Source organism: Labrus mixtus, chromosome 4 (genome assembly GCF_963584025.1).
Source record: "Labrus mixtus chromosome 4, fLabMix1.1, whole genome shotgun sequence".
Lineage (NCBI taxonomy): Eukaryota > Metazoa > Chordata > Actinopteri > Labriformes > Labridae > Labrus > Labrus mixtus.
Window position 1 is genome coordinate 30,429,929 of NC_083615.1, and position 19,407 is coordinate 30,449,335.

At 40.1% G+C, this 19,407-nt stretch overlaps 1 protein-coding gene across 1 annotated transcript; it reads left to right on the plus strand.

The window, feature by feature from the left end:
• The first annotated feature begins 439 nt into the window (after positions 1 to 439).
• LOC132973399 (solute carrier family 12 member 3-like) lies at positions 440 to 16,134 on the plus strand. Its single transcript, XM_061036842.1, has 26 exons — positions 440 to 815; positions 1,552 to 1,689; positions 3,056 to 3,131; positions 3,261 to 3,356; positions 3,508 to 3,647; positions 3,748 to 3,858; positions 4,635 to 4,746; positions 4,909 to 5,039; positions 5,239 to 5,323; positions 6,443 to 6,600; positions 6,884 to 6,991; positions 7,164 to 7,287; positions 8,753 to 8,854; positions 8,966 to 9,121; positions 9,212 to 9,311; positions 10,032 to 10,143; positions 10,832 to 10,969; positions 12,680 to 12,786; positions 12,895 to 12,977; positions 13,154 to 13,231; positions 13,432 to 13,530; positions 14,149 to 14,260; positions 14,349 to 14,435; positions 15,213 to 15,351; positions 15,506 to 15,573; positions 15,783 to 16,134. The coding sequence occupies exons 1-26, from the start codon at positions 534 to 536 to the stop codon at positions 15,922 to 15,924; spliced, it is 3,084 nt and encodes a 1,027-aa protein (XP_060892825.1). The 5' UTR covers positions 440 to 533; the 3' UTR covers positions 15,925 to 16,134.
• The last annotated feature ends 3,273 nt before the right edge of the window (positions 16,135 to 19,407 follow it).

Consider the following 19,407-nt stretch of genomic DNA (forward strand, 5'->3'; position numbering starts at 1 on the left):
CTTTTACATTTCTCTACCAAAACTCCATAGTGCACCTTTAATGTTTTTAATAATAATAATAACTGACTAAGGTTCCTCTTAAGATATTATTGATAAATAATTGTGTTTTACTCTGAGCACCTTCTTCCAAACTATGCATAGTATAGTAAAGTCAAGGCAAAGGTCTTTTGAAATCAATACCTAGGCAATTACACCTCTCTGCTGTTAACTCTGGATTTGTGTTTGTCCTCGGGCAGCTCAGAGCAAACGGATGCTTTGGTTGACCCTGTGATGTTAAACAGTCATGTCATGCTTACATGCTCCTGTAATGAGTCTTGTTTGACTGTTCACTGAACCTGCCTTCTCTCATGGCCTCAGGCTCTTCCTGCTTGGTTAAGGTCATTTATAAAACCAGCCTCCTTCATCCGTCTCAGAATGCAGAATGGCTCCATCACCTTGACAGACTGACTAGTGAGGACATATCATCTATATTTACAGAATCTGCACAAACAGTTTGACTGTTTTAGGTAAGCCAGTCCATTCTGCTTTCCTGAATGGAGTCACCAGTATTCAGTGACGGTGTTCACCTCGCTGCATACAGACCCAGTCTTCCTCTGTCAGTGACAAATAAAAAGGAAACTGCTGGAGGGTTTGAGGAGTCTGGCTGCTATCAGTGTTACGGTGATGGAAGCAGTATTGCTTCCCATGGATCTGCTCAACCTGGATATGAGACTTTGGACGCCCCACCACACTATGACTTCTATGCCAACACAGGGGTTTGGGGCCGGCGGAGGCGCTTCAGACCATCTCTGTACGAGCTGCATGCAAACTTTGAGGTGAAGAATCTCCTGTTCTATCAGCTCATTTCATTATCTTTTTCATACAACCAGATACATGCAGATCTCACTGTGCTTTTACTTAAAAAGTGAATGCAAGATATTCAGTAGTTAATCCGGCTAAATGACTCCTCCAGCTTTTATTGTCTATCCCTCTTTGAGTTGGAGTTGATCTAAGTCATTTGGGTTCTGTCTTAAAACCTGCTGGTTCTAGAAGTTTGCATACGTTTTGTTGAATCATTTCTATTTATTTAAGGTGTACATATGAATTGGGTAGCACAACTGCAGTCCTCGTCCTGCTGCCACAGTACTGTTTATGTGTGTCTATTTTTGTAATTTTCATTTTACACATCCATTTCTACATAACAATTACATGAACTTTAATTACTGTCCAACAATAGCTGAAGGCACCATTCACAAATCGCCATGAGGCTCAAATGTAATGACTCATATTTCTGCTGAAATGTGCGCTCACTTTAATGTCGACCAAATCTCTCAAAATAATTGAACTCAACTGACATGAATTTTAACTCATATTGGTCCAAAAAGGGAATACAAAATGAAAACTGCTCTGTCTCTGGTTGAGTTACTCTTTCATTGTTGCATTTCCTGAAACTTCCTTTTTTCTCACCACAAGAAGTTTTTAGGGTTAAAACAAAGCGTTATAGACTTTGCTGTTTACAAAGATTGATGCTTTGGGGATGTCTTTTCTTTTCCTCTTTTCTTCTTTTCCTAGAATGACTCCAAACCTCCCATATATGAGGAGACAACAGCTGGACGGATGGAAGGAGGAGACAGCTCTGGGGAAGATGAAGAAGAGCAGAAGGGGCCACCATCTGAGCCCACTCGCTTTGGCTGGGTGCAGGGGGTCATGGTAAATTACGCTGGACAAGTCTGGGTGTTACAAAGAGCAATGGACTGAATTTACTGTCCAATACAAATGCAGGGCCTGATCAATGACAGGATTGCGTGGCTTTGCGTCCGCTTAAAATGTGAAAATGAATTACAAAGACACAGTTCACAATTCACAAACCATGAAGGGGGTTAAATGAACCACTAACTCCGCTGCAGAGGAAACAGCGTCTCTGTGCGTCCGTGCTGGTTGCGAGGCATAGTGCACATTTAGGGAAAATTGGCCCCAATCTATGCAAAAAAAGCCTCAATGAAAGAAGTTATTTTCACAAACACTGGTGCTTAGAGCTATATGCATTTAGAGTGGGGCAAAAACTCAGTTGAGACCAAATGGTAACTGCCCCAGTTTTTATAAGAAATGTCAAACTGACCACTGACTTTAAAATGAATGATCTGCATATACAGTCAGTAAATATTACTTTGACAACACTATAACTAATAAAGACAGGGGTTAAATCAATGTACCTGTCAGCGGCTCAACACTTCATCTGAATTTGTTTTTACTCACTAGAGTTTTACTCAGAAGCTATGTTTTAAACGCTGAAACCCATTTTACATTTTTGAAGTCTGGCACCAAAATAAACCGCCAAAAATGTTCCCCTACCCTCCTAGTTCATCATCTTTAGTGGAAATAACAGCTCTGTCAGGATTTGTGTGCAGCTCTGCAACAGATTGAAGGTGCAGGCAGCTTCTCTCCACATTCCAATGAAAAAAATAGCGCTCATTAGCACTTTATGCTCTGTGAATCAGGCATTGACACAGAGCAGATAGTGGGATCACATGACGCCCATTTTTGGAGCAATTAGTTGCTGCAATCAATTCTTATCCTACTTTATAGGGTCTACAAATGTATCAAACATTAATAAATATATATGTCACCGTAATTGTATAATAATGTGAGAAATGGAGCTAAATATATATATATATCTCTGAGAACAGGGGCGTGTCCAGATAGGTGGCCAGGATTGGCATGGGCCACCCTAAAAATCTGATTGGCCACCCCAAGTGCCACCCCAAGTAACCTAAACTGTGATTGGCTATTTACCCTGTCAGAGGCAGAGTTCATGTTAAAGCAACTATAAGGTCTTTTTTGCAGAAGGCTTCTAGTATTTTCTTTACATATCAATGGAGCATATTTTATTTAAAATTGTAAATAAAAGCTTTGAACATATTTCTCATAAAACAGGTGCATGGGAAAGTAATGCAAAAAGTCTTACGTGAAATGAACTAACTGCCAATGTCTCGGGCATAAAAAGTTGCCTATTCATGTATTTTTTGCAAGTACGACTGTGCAGGAGTTTGCATGCAATTTGTTTGACTTTTTTCAGATCCGCTGCATGTTAAATATCTGGGGGGTGATCTTGTTCCTGAGGCTGCCTTGGATCACTGCTCAGGCTGGTATAGGTATGGCCAACAAAACCTTCATTTAATTAATCCACTTTTCAATGCTCTATCAATGCACTATTCATTATGCAGCCTCTGTATAGCTTTCAGTCATTATTTCTTTTCTTTTTCCTTTTGTCTACATTTCAGGTCTGACCTGGGTGATTATCCTACTGTCCTCTTGTATTACTGGGATCACTGGTCTCTCCACCTCAGCAATCGCTACCAACGGGAAAGTCAAAGGAGGTCTGTACACCCAGCAACACGTTTAAGTTTTTAAATTCCATAAACAAACGATATAACATTAATCAAAATATAAAGAATGTTTCTGTAATATTGTATTGAGTTTGATCGATTTCCAAGACGTATTTCTTAGCGCCACCCCTCTCGTCTTTAGGTGGCACTTACTTCCTGATCAGTCGCAGCCTTGGTCCAGAATTAGGTGGATCCATCGGTCTGATCTTTGCTTTTGCCAACGCTGTGGCTGTTGCCATGCACACTGTGGGCTTTGCTGAGACTGTTGTAGACCTCATGCGAGTATGTGGAGCAGCAGTGTGCAATGTGTACAATTGTACAGTAATGAGTTGTTTATTCTGTTTGTACTCACTTAAACTTTTTACAACTTTTGTTCCCTCAGGAACACGAAGCTGTCATTGTGGACAGAACCAATGACATCCGCATCATCGGCATCATCACTGTCACGTGTCTACTGGGCATCTCTATGGCTGGCATGTCCTGGGAGTCAAAGGTAAGCATTGCAGAACAAATGAGACTACGGTAAACTGTGAGTGCCACTGATAACACAATCAATGGTTGTGACTACATTATTTTGATCTTCATCAAGCACTTCACAAATAACATATTGCTTTATCTTGCTCATTATCTTTGTTGCAGAGATGGATGAGAAGATTTATTATTAATAATTAAGATAATTGATCAGTATTTTATGTTTAGATGTCAGTTTAAAGGTTTTGAAGTACAGTAAAGACATAGTCAAGCTAATTGTTTACACCCTCAAATGCTTAGTCAAGCTTATCATTCACTGATAAACCTCAACATTAACAGCTTGAATTCTATCCCATGGGGTTGGGGTTAAGAGTTGGGCTGGGGTGGGCTGGGCTGCGGTGATAGCTTTTTATTTGCATTAATAGTGTTTGTGAATCTAGGCTAACTATTCTGTTAAACTGCATTGACATACCATTAAATTATTCTTATCACAACTATTTAAAACAGAAAAAGTCACCTTACATAGTCTATTATGTTTGTTTTAAGGATTCCAGGTAGCCAACATGTTCATCCATATCTTCCACATTAAGATATTTGTTGGCATTTTTTGTTTTGGCTTTTGAAAATTTCAAAAAATCTGAGAATCGAAAAAGACCAAGTACTTTGAGTTTTCTGTTGTATTTTTCATCACAAGAAGTACACTGATTTACACAAGTCTTAAATGTTAGCTGAGAGACAGTAGCTCAATGTGTAGTGTAAATCTGTATGCATGTTTACTGTATATCCTTCCATCCACAGACTCAGGTTCTGTTCTTCCTGGTCATCCTGGTGTCTTTTGCCAGTTACATAGTGGGAACAATCATCCCTGCCTCACCAGAGAAACAAGCCAAGGGTTTCTTCAGCTACAGAGGTGATTATAAAGTCCCTGTCCTTCATAGGAAATGCAACTTTATATCATTCATTAAAAAGGGAGGCTATTACATTATTTTAAAGAATACAAAGTTCACCAGCATTCTTGTACAAAACTGCTTGTTGTAATTTTTTAGTAAAACGACTTTTTCACCCCCAACAGCTGATATCTTTGCTACCAATTTTGTGCCAAAGTGGCAAGGACCAGATGGAAGCTTCTTTGGTATGTTCTCGATTTTCTTCCCCTCTGCCACAGGCATCCTGGCAGGAGCTAATATCTCTGGAGATCTGAAGGTATGGTAGTTTTTACTCTCTGCCTTGATGCTATCTCAAGTTTTTTTTTTACATGAAATTGATTGGGCATGCATTATTCTTGGTGGGTTTAAAAACCCTTCCTTGTTGCCAGATAGAAACACACATTCTGTTCATGAAGTGTTTAACTTAACTGTTCTTCAAAGGGCTAAATATAAGCATCTTGTTCTCTTCTTTCCAGGATCCCGCAGTGGCCATCCCTAAAGGAACATTAATGGCAATATTCTGGACCACCATCTCCTACCTTATAATCAGTTCAACCATTGGTATTGTGAAAAACGATTTCCGCAGTCAGACTGTCTTTCACTCAAAGAGATAGAAACAATATGTCTGATATATTTTGACTGAATGAGACCTTCATGATCATGTTGCATCTCGGTAGGGGCAACAGCCTTGAACGGAGGTATATAGTTTTTGGTTTGCACATCTGTCCCTATGGTCAGAGCCATATGGTGAATATTTCTTGAATATCAAGAACTCAATGGACTTCAGCTTGTATAGCGCTTTTCTAGTCTTCTCAACGTGATTTTACATCACATGTCACACCTACACATTCACACACTGATGGCAGAGGCTGCTGTGAAAAGTGACCATTAGTATTAAGTAATCCAATCCATACACATTCACGACGAAGCATCGGGTGCAACTTGGGGTTTGAGGCTCCTGCAATATGCATAAAACAGCCAGATTGAGTCAAGAATGAACAGATTCAGTTTTGATGATTAATGTCTATCTCATGGCTGTTCTATTCTCTTGAACACAATATCTCAGGAAAACATCGAGGATATTTCCTTACATCGAGCAAAGCGGTCCACTTAGAACCCAGAGTGAACTTATTAAAATACGCTGGTCAAAGTCACTGTAACCAAAAACTATTTTTTTTCCCCCTGAAAACAAGTATTTAAATACTTACTAACAGCACTGACACAAGTCTAACTGAATAAAATGACAATAACAGTGACAAAATAATGGGATTTGTACAGATTGTGACTTGGTTGCTTTATGCAGCATAAGTAAAAATGAATGAAATGGAAAATACTTCAATAGAATCGTTTAGTGAATATGCTGCTCTAAGAGCTAGGATTGCCTCCAACTGTTCGTTATCCTGAATGGTTGGATGTACAGATGGATGGATGTATGGATGGATATGCAGCTATAATTGCAACATGCTAACACGTAGTCAGTACAGTACAACATATCTGCTTGAAGGTTTTAGTGAATGTATTTTATTAACACCATTTATAAGAGCAATAATATCAACACACAACATAAATTAAAATAATCATGTCGAGGCTCACAAACTGTTTTTCATTTTCAATATTTCAGGTTGAGGTTTATACATATTTAAATGTATTTTTTCTTACTTGTGGCTACTTGTGTTTCAGCATCTTGTGTGGTTCGAGAGGCGTCTGGTCTGTTGAATGACACACTGTCACTGACCTCCAGCAATGACTGTGTTAGTGTAGCTTGTAATTATGGATGGGATTTCACCCAGTGTATCAACAATAAAACATGCACCTACGGCATCAGTAACTACTATCAGGTCAGCACAAGCTCACACAACAGTTGGTGATAGATGGTGTCACTCCACATTTATTTTTCTTAAAGTGAAGTCTTGCTTTATATGAAATCGTACATATGCCTCTTTTTTTCCACTTTGGGTGATTAGAAGTAGAGAAGAAGGAGACAGCATAAAGTCAGTTTGAATGTCAGTCCACCTCTGTTTTATTAAAAACTCAGTGACAGTAGGTTAGCGTGTAGACAAACAGTTTCTGTCGTGAGAAAGACGTGATTTAAATAAGTAAACACTATAATTGTGTCTCTAGTCGATGAGCATGGTGTCAGCCTTCGCCCCTCTCATCACTGCTGGTATATTTGGAGCAACACTTTCCTCTGCTTTAGCCTGTCTGGTGTCTGCCCCCAAAGTGTTCCAGGTACGAACACACACACACACACACACATCAGATATCATGCATTGTCTCAAACCTGCTCAGCGTATTTTATATTTGTAACATTTTTCATCTTTAAACACAAGTGTGTACGCCTTTGTGTCAGATGTGAGGATGAAATATTTATTTTGTTTTGTCACTCATTTTTTTCTGGTAGTGTCTGTGCAAGGACAAACTCTACCCTCTCATTGGCTTCTTTGGCAAAGGTTATGGAAAGAATGATGAGCCGCTCAGAAGCTACCTGCTGACATACATAATTGCTGCCTGCTTCATTATCATTGGTGAGGCTTCATAGAAATCCTTTGACCTCTGTAGATGACCAACAGGAATGGCAGCAGTTATAGTCTGAATAAAAAGGGGAATAATACATATGGGCTGGAAGCAAGTTTGGTAAACTGGAAAATTAAGCAGACATAAACTGATAAACTGATTGGAGTTTAAAAAATGACAAAATACATTGTAAGCTGTCTTGTGTACGGAGCCAAACACAAATACAGTCATCTATTTCTGTTCCTAGCTAAATGGAAGTTATAATTCCTCAGGTACAGTCCTAGTTTTGACAGAGGCATATACCAGATATCAGGGGTGTATCCGGACTTTTCTTTTACTAGGAGTGGCCCAACTGGGGCATTGACTTATGAAGTCTGTGCACATGCAAACACAAATTAATTTAATTTATTTATTTATATCTGAACTCCTTTTGAGGATCACCTGAGAACGACATGTTACATCTTAGCTTATGCATTTAAGGACTCATAAAGATGTTTGTCCACAGTCATTATTGAAATCACAAAATTGCATGCTAACTCTTCCACAATGTTTAACTCACAAAAATATATTTATTGTCAATGTTTTGATACCAATAAATTGCTATTTCATTGCAATTGAGACAGTGTGCAGGAGATTGCTTGCAATTATTTATAGACTCATTTCTTTCCTACACTTTTTTTATGAAATAGATGTGTAAAGTATTTGTGAAAACTGAAAGTACTGAGAACATTTACATTTTTGGATTTAAACTTAAGCCCCACTTCTAAAAAAGCCAAATAGCCAATCATAGTTTGGGATTTTGGGGTGGCATGCGGGGTGGCTTATCAGATTTCAAAGAGGGCCCATGCCACCCCTGGACACACCCCTGCTTGGTATAGAATGGTTTATACTTCATTTAAAAGAAAATGATCTGTTTACAGTTGAGCCATACCTAATCTTACAAGAAGTCAGTCAGTAATTATTGTTATCATTGCATAATGTCAGGTTTAAAATAACAGCAGGGTACGTCGACAGGCCTCAGTTAACATGCTGATGAGTTGGGGTGTTCACATTTTCCTCTGACAGCTCCCTGTTTTTATTACATTACCTTGAAGCAAAATGAAAAATGAATCCTTAACATTACATAACATTAAAACTAGCACATGTTTTGACAGTTAGACACTCTGTATTTGACTCAGAGGCAGTGGGAAATGCTGGGTTTGTGTTAGCATGATGCAGCTTTGAAACCAGGAAAAGATTAAGCTGTAGAGACGCTCATATCAATAAGATAAAAGAAGAGTAGCCGTGGAGTGTTTGATGCTCACATTGGCCACTTGAATACAGTGTAGGATTTGTGGACCCTGCCACTAACATGTTACACTCAATTATAGAATGGAAATGAAATACATTCACCTATTATTGTAAAGAATAAAATATTAAGCTGACCATAAGTTCTCTTAAACTGAATCATCCCCCTTGGTTCTTTTTCTCCACCAGCCGAGTTAAACACCATCGCTCCAATCATCTCCAACTTCTTCCTCTGCTCATACTCTCTGATCAACTTCAGTTGCTTCCACGCCTCAATCACCAACTCACCAGGTGAAAAGATCAGCAGTGAAACAGAAGAAATTAACATTGATTATTAGGTTTATAGAGTTATGCCCATACATTTTTGTGTGTATTTTGTTGTGTGTGTGTGTGTGTCTATAGGTTGGCGTCCTTCCTTCAGATTCTACAGTAAGTGGCTGTCGTTGCTGGGGACCGTCTGCTGTGTCGTCATCATGTTCATGCTGAACTGGTGGGCGGCCCTCATCGCCTTTGGCATTGTCTTCCTTCTTTTGGGATACACACTCTACAAGAAGCCAGGTGACCTCTTACACATGCAGACAGAAGAAACAAACACCAACCATACTTATTCTTCTCTTTCCTAACTCTGTTGCTATCCTCTGTGGTTAGCTGTAAACTGGGGCTCCTCGGTGCAGGCGAGCTCCTACAACATCGCTCTTAACCAATGTGTCGGCCTCAACCATGTGGAGGACCACGTCAAGAATTACAGGTCAGTTAAGAGGTGGGGTTTAAACACTTAAAGGCTTTATTTTTCACACTTAAATGTAATAGAAATCAAGTATATCCTCTGAAAATAACTCTGTGAGTCATGACTGTCTACAATGGGTGTAACACCCGAGTCCCACTGTCTGTGATGTTTTCAGAGTCCTATCTTCAGTTTGTTTACATTGCCACGGCCGGCTGACTCCTCCCCTCGTGTATAAAAGTTGTTTAATTGAGGGACTAGAGAAAAGAAGAATAACATACTGTACTCACTGCTTAACTGTGTTTCTAGATCACTCTCATTTCAGGTAAATTTACATGCAGTGTGAAGATACGAGCATAATAAAGATCATTAGCATTAGCATGCTAACACAACAATGCAGCACGAGTTGTTTTGGTTTCATGCTGGTGCTCAAGGGCGACATCTGCTGGATCAAAAAATCACATATAAAGCCTTTAAGTCTTGGAAGTCCTAAAAGTAAGATTTGTGCAGGTTGACTAATTGAAAAGAAAAATAAATTGTTCTTTTTTTCCTTGAGGCCAAACTCTTACTGTAATGTTCACATCAATGCAGTTACATTTTTGTGTGATGAGGAAATAATGAATAGGCTTCATGGATGATCAACTCAAAAACAAGATCCAAGCCCTTCTCAATGTTGTGAATGTCCGTGTGAGTGTACGTGTGTGAAGAAGCTCTAGACTAGCTGTGGTTTTTCTCACCCATCAGGCCTCAGTGTCTGGTGCTGTCAGGTCCTCCCAGCAGTCGTCCAGCTCTGGTGGATCTGGTCAGCTCTTTCACAAAGGGTCTCAGTCTCATGATGTGTGGCAACGTGATCACTGTGAGTACAAATCTAGTGAAGTTGATATCTTTACTTTGATTTTTGAATTTGTAAAGACCCAAGACTAAACATACTTAATCTTCATACAGCCATGTTTCAGTACTCAGAGCCATTTTAGTTACAGACGGTTGGAAAACAAGGGAGGTGGACCCAAGTGCAGAAACCAAAAATATTTAATTAAACAAAAAGGCCAAAGGCAACAAAACTTAATTTCAAAAGGTCAACAAAAAACACAGGGATCAAAAACAGGGAGCCACAGAGGCGCACAAGCAAAACTGACATTCCAACAACATACAATGAACTGACACAGAAGGGAAGAAACACAGACTAAATAGACAAGGGAGTAATCAAACACAGGTGAGACTAATGACACAGGTGAAGACAGTGAGGGAAACACACAGAGGAAGAAATAAACACAAGACAAGAAACACTGAGGACAACTACAAAACTAAATCATGAAACATTAAAGACACACAGAACTCAAGAATGAAACAAAACACACTAGAACATAAAGAAACACTAGGATATGAAGTTACAAAAATAACACATGAAACATTAACCTAGAAAACACACAAGGGAAACAACACCATCAGACAAGAATGAGAACTAAAAACAACAAGAAAACCTAAACTCTGAAAATAAGAAACCAAATCATGACCATTTTGGTCTCTGAATTTCTTTATGTCAGGCTGATCCCTCCTCATCAGCAGTCGACAATACCAGCAGTGACGGTCATATAACCTGGTTGAACCAAAGGAAGGTTAAGTCATTCTACAGAGGTGTGGTGGCTACAGAGCTACGATCAGGTGTTAACATGCTGTTACAGGTAAGAATGACACCTCAACCATTCTTTTCTGTACTATAGTAATAAGCAGAATATGCAGATCATTATATGTTCTTCTTACTGTAGTAAATAACCAGTTTGATCACTAGACCCTGCAGTCCAAACAACTACGTTTCCATAGATAAGAATGTGTGTGTGGATGAGTTCTGATCGGGATCAGAAGACTGGGGAAGAATTATTCTGTAAAAGTGCAATATAGTAATTATTATGATTCACTTTGTGTGTGCCTGTTTCAAAACCCTGGCTTCTTTGTGTTAATAGGATGGCCCATGTTTAGCTTTCATTGACAATGTACAAGAAGCACATTTTGTAAAGGATACATAAAAACATTTACAACCATACCTCTGACAGCTCAATGCTCACAAGAAAAGTTCTTACATCTCTGAACATTTTGGAAGAAAATGCCGCTTTCATATAAAGTTTGGGTATTAAAGAGAGGAGCACAGCAACTTCTTAAAAGTACAATATCTACGTGATAATTTAATATTTACAAATCTCAAGTTTAATTATAATTATTCCTTGTTATGTGTAAGCAATCTAGTTAATTAAATCATAAAATGATCTTACTATATGATCATTAAGGAAACGTGCTAATTTGAAGTGCTGGCTCCTCTGACAAAAAACCCAGCAGCCAGTATGTCCTCCTCATAGTTTAGATTCTGGTTTGGATGAACTATATTTGTTTTGACTAGAGAGGATAGGGGGGTTTTAAGGCACCTCGACACGGTCGTTTTGGACACCCCTCAGTTTGTCAGATATGAGAGCAGTTATCAGGTCAAACCAACAGGTGTTGCAGCGATGGAAGCGGGCAAGAGAACTGGTTCAGATAGAAGTGATTGTACCCGACCTAAAAAGCCTCTGCATGTTTCAAATAAACTCCACGAGCAGAAACGTGCTCAAACTAGGACCAATATTGGAGATGCTTTTGAAAAATGGAGAGAGGTTAGAACACAGAAAGGTTTACAGATTGAAGCAGAGCTGGATAAACACTGAAGCTTCAGAGTCCACCACATGGAAACCCACATGTGCATCCACTCTAGGGAGGAGGGGTCAATGTTTTACATTTAGACTGCAGTACCAATGTTAAACACTGTGTGTCAGAGCTACATATTACTCCTTTAAAATACAACTTCCATTACATCACAGATCGAGGTATGCACTTTTTACTCCCTTATATTCCTGCGATACTATAACTACTCCCAACCTCTGTGTGTAACTAACTAAGTGTGTTTATTTATTGCAGTTTTGTACTCGCTTAATTATCTCAGTATATTTTAGACTTTTTAAATTGATTTTAGCAGTCTTGTATTATCTGTCCCCTGTTTTTCTTTTTGGTTTAATGTCTGTTTTCTAATTATTTCTGTAATGACTCGATGTCATTGTAAATGAGGGTTGCCCCTCAATGATCTTTCGAGTATAAATAAAGGTTGAAAGAATGAATGTTAAATCATTACTTTCTACAGCTGCTATTTATTTGTTCTCTAGAGGGAACTAAAACTTTGTTTAGTCTCGCTAAATGTGCTTTATATGGATTTTCTGTTTCCTTCATAATCCTATTTTATATGAAATTCCCTGCTACTAATGTGATGTTGTCAATGGCTTTCCATCATGTGCACAACTTCATAAACTCACTGGGTTTACAGAGCCAGTGATCCGTGATTGTCAATATTATGTTCATCTTCTATCCACCAGGGGGCAGGTTTGGGTCGTATGAGGCCAAACGTTCTCCTGATGGGTTTCAAAAAAGACTGGCGCAGTGACACAGCTCAGGCTGCACACAACTACATCGGAATACTGCAGTGAGTACAGACGGGGTTAAGAAACCTCTTAACATGTGCCCTGATTTATTATTGCACACCCTGATAACCAAAAGCTTTCCAATGTGAAAATTCATGATTTTGTTTTAGTGATGCATTTGACCTTCAGTACAGCGTGTGTGTGCTGAGAATAAGGGAAGGACTGGATGTCTCTAATGCGTCTCATTCACACGGTGAGAGCTGCATTTCAAATTAGAGTACACTGAGAGTGAATTCATTTAACACCATACTCTATCTCCATCAGTTTGTTACTCGTTAACAAGGGCCATGGTGGGAAGAGGTGTCCATTGTGGTTGGAATGATTGACTTCTGAATGCATGTTAGTAGAAAACCTCTCTTTTTTATTTAGTTAATCCAGCCTTCGATGCAGGACGAGAGAGCATAAACACCATCTCTGTCCCTCCCTGTCTTCAAACAAGCACTACATGTATGTATGCATGTGTAAATAATGTGATTCATTTCTGCTACGTTGCATGGCAGTTTTGTTTAAATACAGAAAAAAGGTGCATACTGCATTTTATTAAAACTGTTTGGCAATGATGTGCTTTAATACCAGAAATGATTAAGTGCCATTTAAATGAGATTAAATCAAAAAACATTCTGTTCAAAGTACAAAATCCCTTGCAGCTACTGTTTCCATCGATGGGAGGTCACAGCCTAGTTCTGGGTTCCAGAAAAAACAAGCGAAGAAGACCATTGATGTGTACTGGCTGTCTGATGACGGAGGTCTGATTATTTCTCCATCCATTTATCCATCACTTTATTTATTAAATTAAAGAGCATTAGAGCAGCTTTTCACAGAGATTAAATGTCACTATCACCTTTTTAAACCAGCACTTTTTCATATAATATTTAAAGCTCCTGTGAGTAACTGTTGGTTTGGGTTGATTTTGGTTCCCCCCTGTGGACAGAGAAGGAACTGTTATCTCTTTTCTTATCTTTTCCTGTACATGTTACCGTTTTTTTTAAATCATTGAATCTCATCCAGCATTCATTCAACAGTCAGATGAATCACTCATAGTGAATATTTGCCGGGGAAATTATAAAAAAAAACAAAAAAAAAACAGGCTGTTTGGCATGCTGTCAACCTCCTTGTCATATATATCTACCACACGGCAGCAGTTTCAGGCATGAAAAATTACTATAAATAAATAAATAATGTTTTTGTTTATGATCTTCTTTGCTTTTTTACGTCATTAAAATTAAAATGTAGTCTGTTTCAAAACAAGTTAAAAAATACCTCACAGGAGCTTTAAAGTAAATGAATTCATGAAATACTTTTAAATGCTTTTACTTTAATTTGAGTATATGTAGGACGCAGTTTTTGTGTGTGTGGTTGACCAGGACTGACCCTGCTGCTGCCCTATCTCTTGACTCGGAGGAAGCGTTGGGCCGCATGTAAGGTCAGAGTGTTTGTGGGAGGAGATTCTGACAAGAAAGAGGAGCAAAGAGAAGAGTAAACACTTTGATTTATTTCCCTAATAATTGAAGTACATTTGTCATTAAGGTTACAGATGAATGAAGCCTTAATGTTTTTTCTCTAGGGTGTTGGCACTGATCAAGAAGTTTCGTCTTGGTTTCCATGACGTTGAAGTGCTTCCTGATATCCACCAAAATCCTCAACCTGGAAAGTATGGCTGCCCACAACTTGTTTTACATCACTGAATGAAATGAAACATTAATATTGTGTGTGCCAAACAGGATTCAGCTGTGGTTACTCGCCACGTTCAATCCTACAATTCTGAGGTCCAGGCTTTACAATACATTTCAGAGTTATCACCACTAAAGAAATGAAATCTAGGATCCTATTGGTCCTCATCTGACAGAGATCCTCTAGGAGCAATAAGCAATGTTTGGGCCTTCTTGTGTAGCCAGTGGTTACTGAAGGACCTCTGACCTCTGGGTAAATGGACTTGGACTTTTATTGGACTTTTCAAACTTTCTGCACAGAGTGGATCTATTTCAGGTCACGCCCACAGCTGAATGAAGCACCCTTCGTTTTAGGAGGAGTAGTGTTGTTGTCAAACCACACTAACCAAGACTAAGACCCAAGACCAGAGTGCTCCAAGACCAAGACAAGACTAAGACATTTAGGGTCAAGACCATTCACACATTGATGGCTGCCACTTGAGAGCCGATCGACTACTGAGCCAAAGCCGCCACACTTCTATCCTTTGCTTTCTCCAAAAATCCTGTTGCTTTATTATATATTTACACAAAGCCTTCATGTCTGTATCATACTCCATGCTAACAGATTAAATGTTGTCTTAGATCTTAAATCAGATCCTTGTGAAATATAACTTTTTGGTTTCTTCATGAAGCCAGAATTTCAATCAGCCTCATGGCAGCGTCCGGCATCACCTGCAAACTGCCATTGGCCATGATCTGTGTGTGTCTGTGTGTTCCAGCGTTCATCAGTTTGAGAACATGTTAGCTCAATTCAGGCTGGATAAGAACCTCAAACTGGGTTCTGACGCAGGGACTCCTGGGCTACAGGAGGAGCCGTGGATGATCACTGACCAGGATGTAGAGAAAAACAAGGCCAAGGTCTGACACACAAACATAGAAACATCAGCACTGTTGTAATCTCGAGCACACACACTCTAATAGAGCACGTTTAATATTGAATATATTTATACAAAGAAAATATAAAATCTCTTTTTTCTCTGTCCTCTTTGACTAAAACTTCCTTGTGATTCAGTCTCTCCGCCAGATTCGTCTGAATGAGGTTCTGCAGGATTATTCCAGAGAAGCTGCTCTCATTGTTATGTAAGTGGAGTAATTCTTCTTTTTAGGTTCATTAAGTGCTGTTTTATTACAGGCTGAACAATGTGAGCAAAAGCTATGACAGTTTACCAACTGCACCCCTCCATTTCCTCACACTTTGATTTTAAAATAGATCAGCTGTGGATGTTCTTAAGTTACAGAAACACAACACCTTATTTAACCCTTTTGTCTGTGACTGTGTGTCCTGACAGCACCATGCCTGTGGGGAGGAGAGGGGCGTGTCCCAGTACGCTCTACCTCGCCTGGCTCGACTTCTTGTCTCGTGACCTTAGACCTCCAGTCCTAATGGTCAGAGGAAACCAAGAGAACGTCCTCACCTACTACTGCCAATGAAACATCTCCTTCAGACCATTGGACAGATGTGAATACACAATAACATCTGTACATTTCAATTTGATTGACACATGTCATAGTTCTGGTGACAATCGATCGTAATCTAGTCTTGTGATGAATGTATGATTCCTGAAATTACCTTGTACATTGAACCTGAATTCATCATGTCTCAAGAGTAACAATAGTAAATCAATGTAGAGAAAATATTGAGGATCAAAACATTGAAAATGATCAATACCAATCAATCAATCACATTTATTTATAAAGCACATTTAAAAACAGCTGACCAAAGTGCTGTACAAGTATTAAAAGAGCAATACAGATTAAAAAACAAAACAAAAATAACAATAACAATGCAAAACTCACATGTTTGCCTACACACATGCACACAGAATACTAACAATATAATTAGACAATAATATTATAAGACATTTGATAGAAGTACATTGGAAAGAAGTACAAGCAACCTAACTAGGACTCAAAGGCCAACGTGTAAAAGTGTGTTTTGAGGCGGGACTTAAAAGATTGAGTGAGAGAGAGCGCCGAGAGGGTGAGAGTGAGGTACAGCTAGGAGGCCCATGTTAGAGGATCTGAGGGGCCAGGCTGTTGTGTAGGGGCTGAGGAGATCGGTAATATGAGAGGGTGCCAGGCCATTTAGTGCTTTAAAAACAAACAATGCAACCTTAAAATCAATTCTGTAACGAATTGGAAGCCAGCGAATAGAGGCTAAAACAGGACTGATATGCTCCCTTTTACATGTGCCAGTAAGCAGCCTGGCTGCAGCATTTTGAACCATTTGCAGTCGTGATAGGGATGACTGGCTGATCCCCGAGTACAGGGAGTTACAGTAGTCCAGACGGGACGAGATGAAAGCATGGATAATTATTTCTAAGTCATGACAGGAGAGGATGGCGAGGATAGGTTTAAGTTTCGAGATGGTTAAAAAAAAATAGTTTTAATTACTGATTTGATCTGGTATTCAAATGTGAAGGCGGAATCAAATATTATTCCAAGGTTCTTAGCGTGTGGCTTGATGAAGGAGGAAAGATTACCTAAGCTGCTTGGGACCTGTTTTACAGCTTCAGAGGGGCTAAAAATAACCACTTCAGTTTTGTTTTCATTCATTTTTATTGGTCAATAAAAAATATTTAACACACTGGGCCATAGCCAAAACAAGAAACCTGCAGAGTCTCTGTCCGTCATCCATTGTGCAGAAATGTCATTCTACAATTCATTTATCAGACGCTTTTATCCAAAGCGACGTACATCAGAGATTACATACAACACAAGTAAGGATCTAGAAAGGAAACAACATCTGTTAGTGCAAACAATCAGCTTTAAGTCTGATCACACATGCAGGTGATGACAGGAAGTGACCAGAGGCAAAGCACAACATCGACAGCTGTTCTTCAAAACCATCCCGTGGTGGCCTCCCACAGTGACACGGGAGTGGGCGGGGCCTCCCACAGAGACACGAGAGTGGGCGGGGCCTCCCACAGAGACACGAGAGTGGGCGGGGCCTCCAACCAGGAAACAGGAGTGGGCAGAACCTCCCACAAGGACACAGGAGTCATAGGTGTGGGCAGGGCCTTCCACAGAGACAGGGGAGTCAGACGGCGCTCTGCCGGAACTGGTGGCAGACGGCGCTCAGCGGGAACAGGAACAGGGGGCAGACGGCGCTCTGCGGGAACAGGAACAGGGGGCAGACGGCGCTCTGCGGAAACAGGTACAGGGACAGGAACACAGGGAAGCTGAGGCCGGAGTTGAGGCCTGGGTTGATGCCTGGGCTGAGGCCTGAGTTGAGGCTCGGGTTGAGGCAGAGACTCTGGGGTACTGGGCAGTGGAGGATGGAGAGGACGACGGGCTCCATGGCCTCCAGTTCTTCTTCTCTGGCCTCCACGGGTTCCATTAAAAATAGCCAGCCGAGTTCCAGTCCAAGGAGACTGCTCGGCCTTAGCAGTGCTTTGAGGCTTGAGCTGAGGCTTGAGCTGGGGCCTGGGTTGAGGTTCGGGTTGAGGCAGAGACTCTGGGGTGCTGGGCAGTGGAGAAAGGAGAGGACGACGGGTTCCATGGTTTCCAGTCCTTCTTCCTTCGCCTCCACAGGTTCCATTAAAAATAGCCAGCCGAGTCCCAGTCCAAGGAGACTGCTCGGCCTTAGCAGTGCTTCTGAACAAACGAAAAATGTTCAGAAAATAATCCACTTTCGAAAAACAATCCATCTCCTCAAACATTTCTGCTGGATCCATTCCGGGTCAGTTCATTATGTCACGAACGGTTGGAAAAACAAGGGAGGTGGCCAAAGTGCAGAAACCAAAAATATTTAATTAAACAAAAATGCCAAAGGCAATAAAACTTAATTTCGAAAGTTCAACAAAATACACAGGGCTCAAAAACAGGGCGCCACAGAGGAGCACGAGCAAAACTGACGTTCCAACAACATACAATGAACTGACACAGGAGGGAAGAAACACTGAGACTAAATAGACAAGGGGTAATCAGACACAGGTGAGACTAACGACACAGGTGAAGACAATCAGGACAACCAACACTGGAGGGAAACACACAGAGGAAGGAATGAACACAAGACAAGAAACACTGAGGACAACTAGAAAATAAATACATGAAACACTTTAGACACACAGAACTCAAGAATGAACAAAACACACTAGAACATGAAGAAACACCAAACACTGAAAAACTAAAAAAGACCAAATCATGACATCAGGAGCCACAAAAGGTTGGGAACCACAAACCTAAACTGACATCAAAGACAGTCAATCAACATCAATGAACATGTAGTCATAAAATGAGTTGAGAATATATATTATGATTGATGGTATAGAGACACTCCCCTCAGTGCTTTCTTCAACACTTTCAGCTCCATCTTCAGGTTTTCAGTCTGAATGCTGATCCTGGTCAGGGTCTTACAGAGAAGAGTAACAGATGCTGGAACATTACCAAGTCTGTCTGAAGTTGTAAAATATATTAAAGGAAGAATGTGTGCCATTTTACACATAAATAAAGCAGAAATTAACATTCATGACTGTCTGATGAGTGAGAAGTGTGAGTCCCGCCAGCTGTATTGTTGTCGGGCTGTGCTTTACATCATGTTTACATGGACGGTACGGCCTTGTGTATAAAGCTGTTTCAGTCAAGGACTAGAGAAAAGAAGAACATACTCACTGATTATTTGTCACGTAAGCATTTTTAGATCACCATCCTTCTGTGTCAATTTATGTGCAATATGAAGCTATGAGCTAACCAAAGTGTGCTAACATTAGCATGCTAACACAACAATGCAGGACACAGGCAACTGCAGCTCCAGCAAAGGACACTTTTGTCCGCCTCTTGCGCTTAATGATGCTCAGCTATGGTGCATTATCATTGATAACATCTTCATGTGAACACGAGTGGAGAGGGGTTGGAGGTGTGTCTCTGGAGGAGAGCAGAGGCTTCAGTATGAAGGAGGTGTGGCCAAACAGC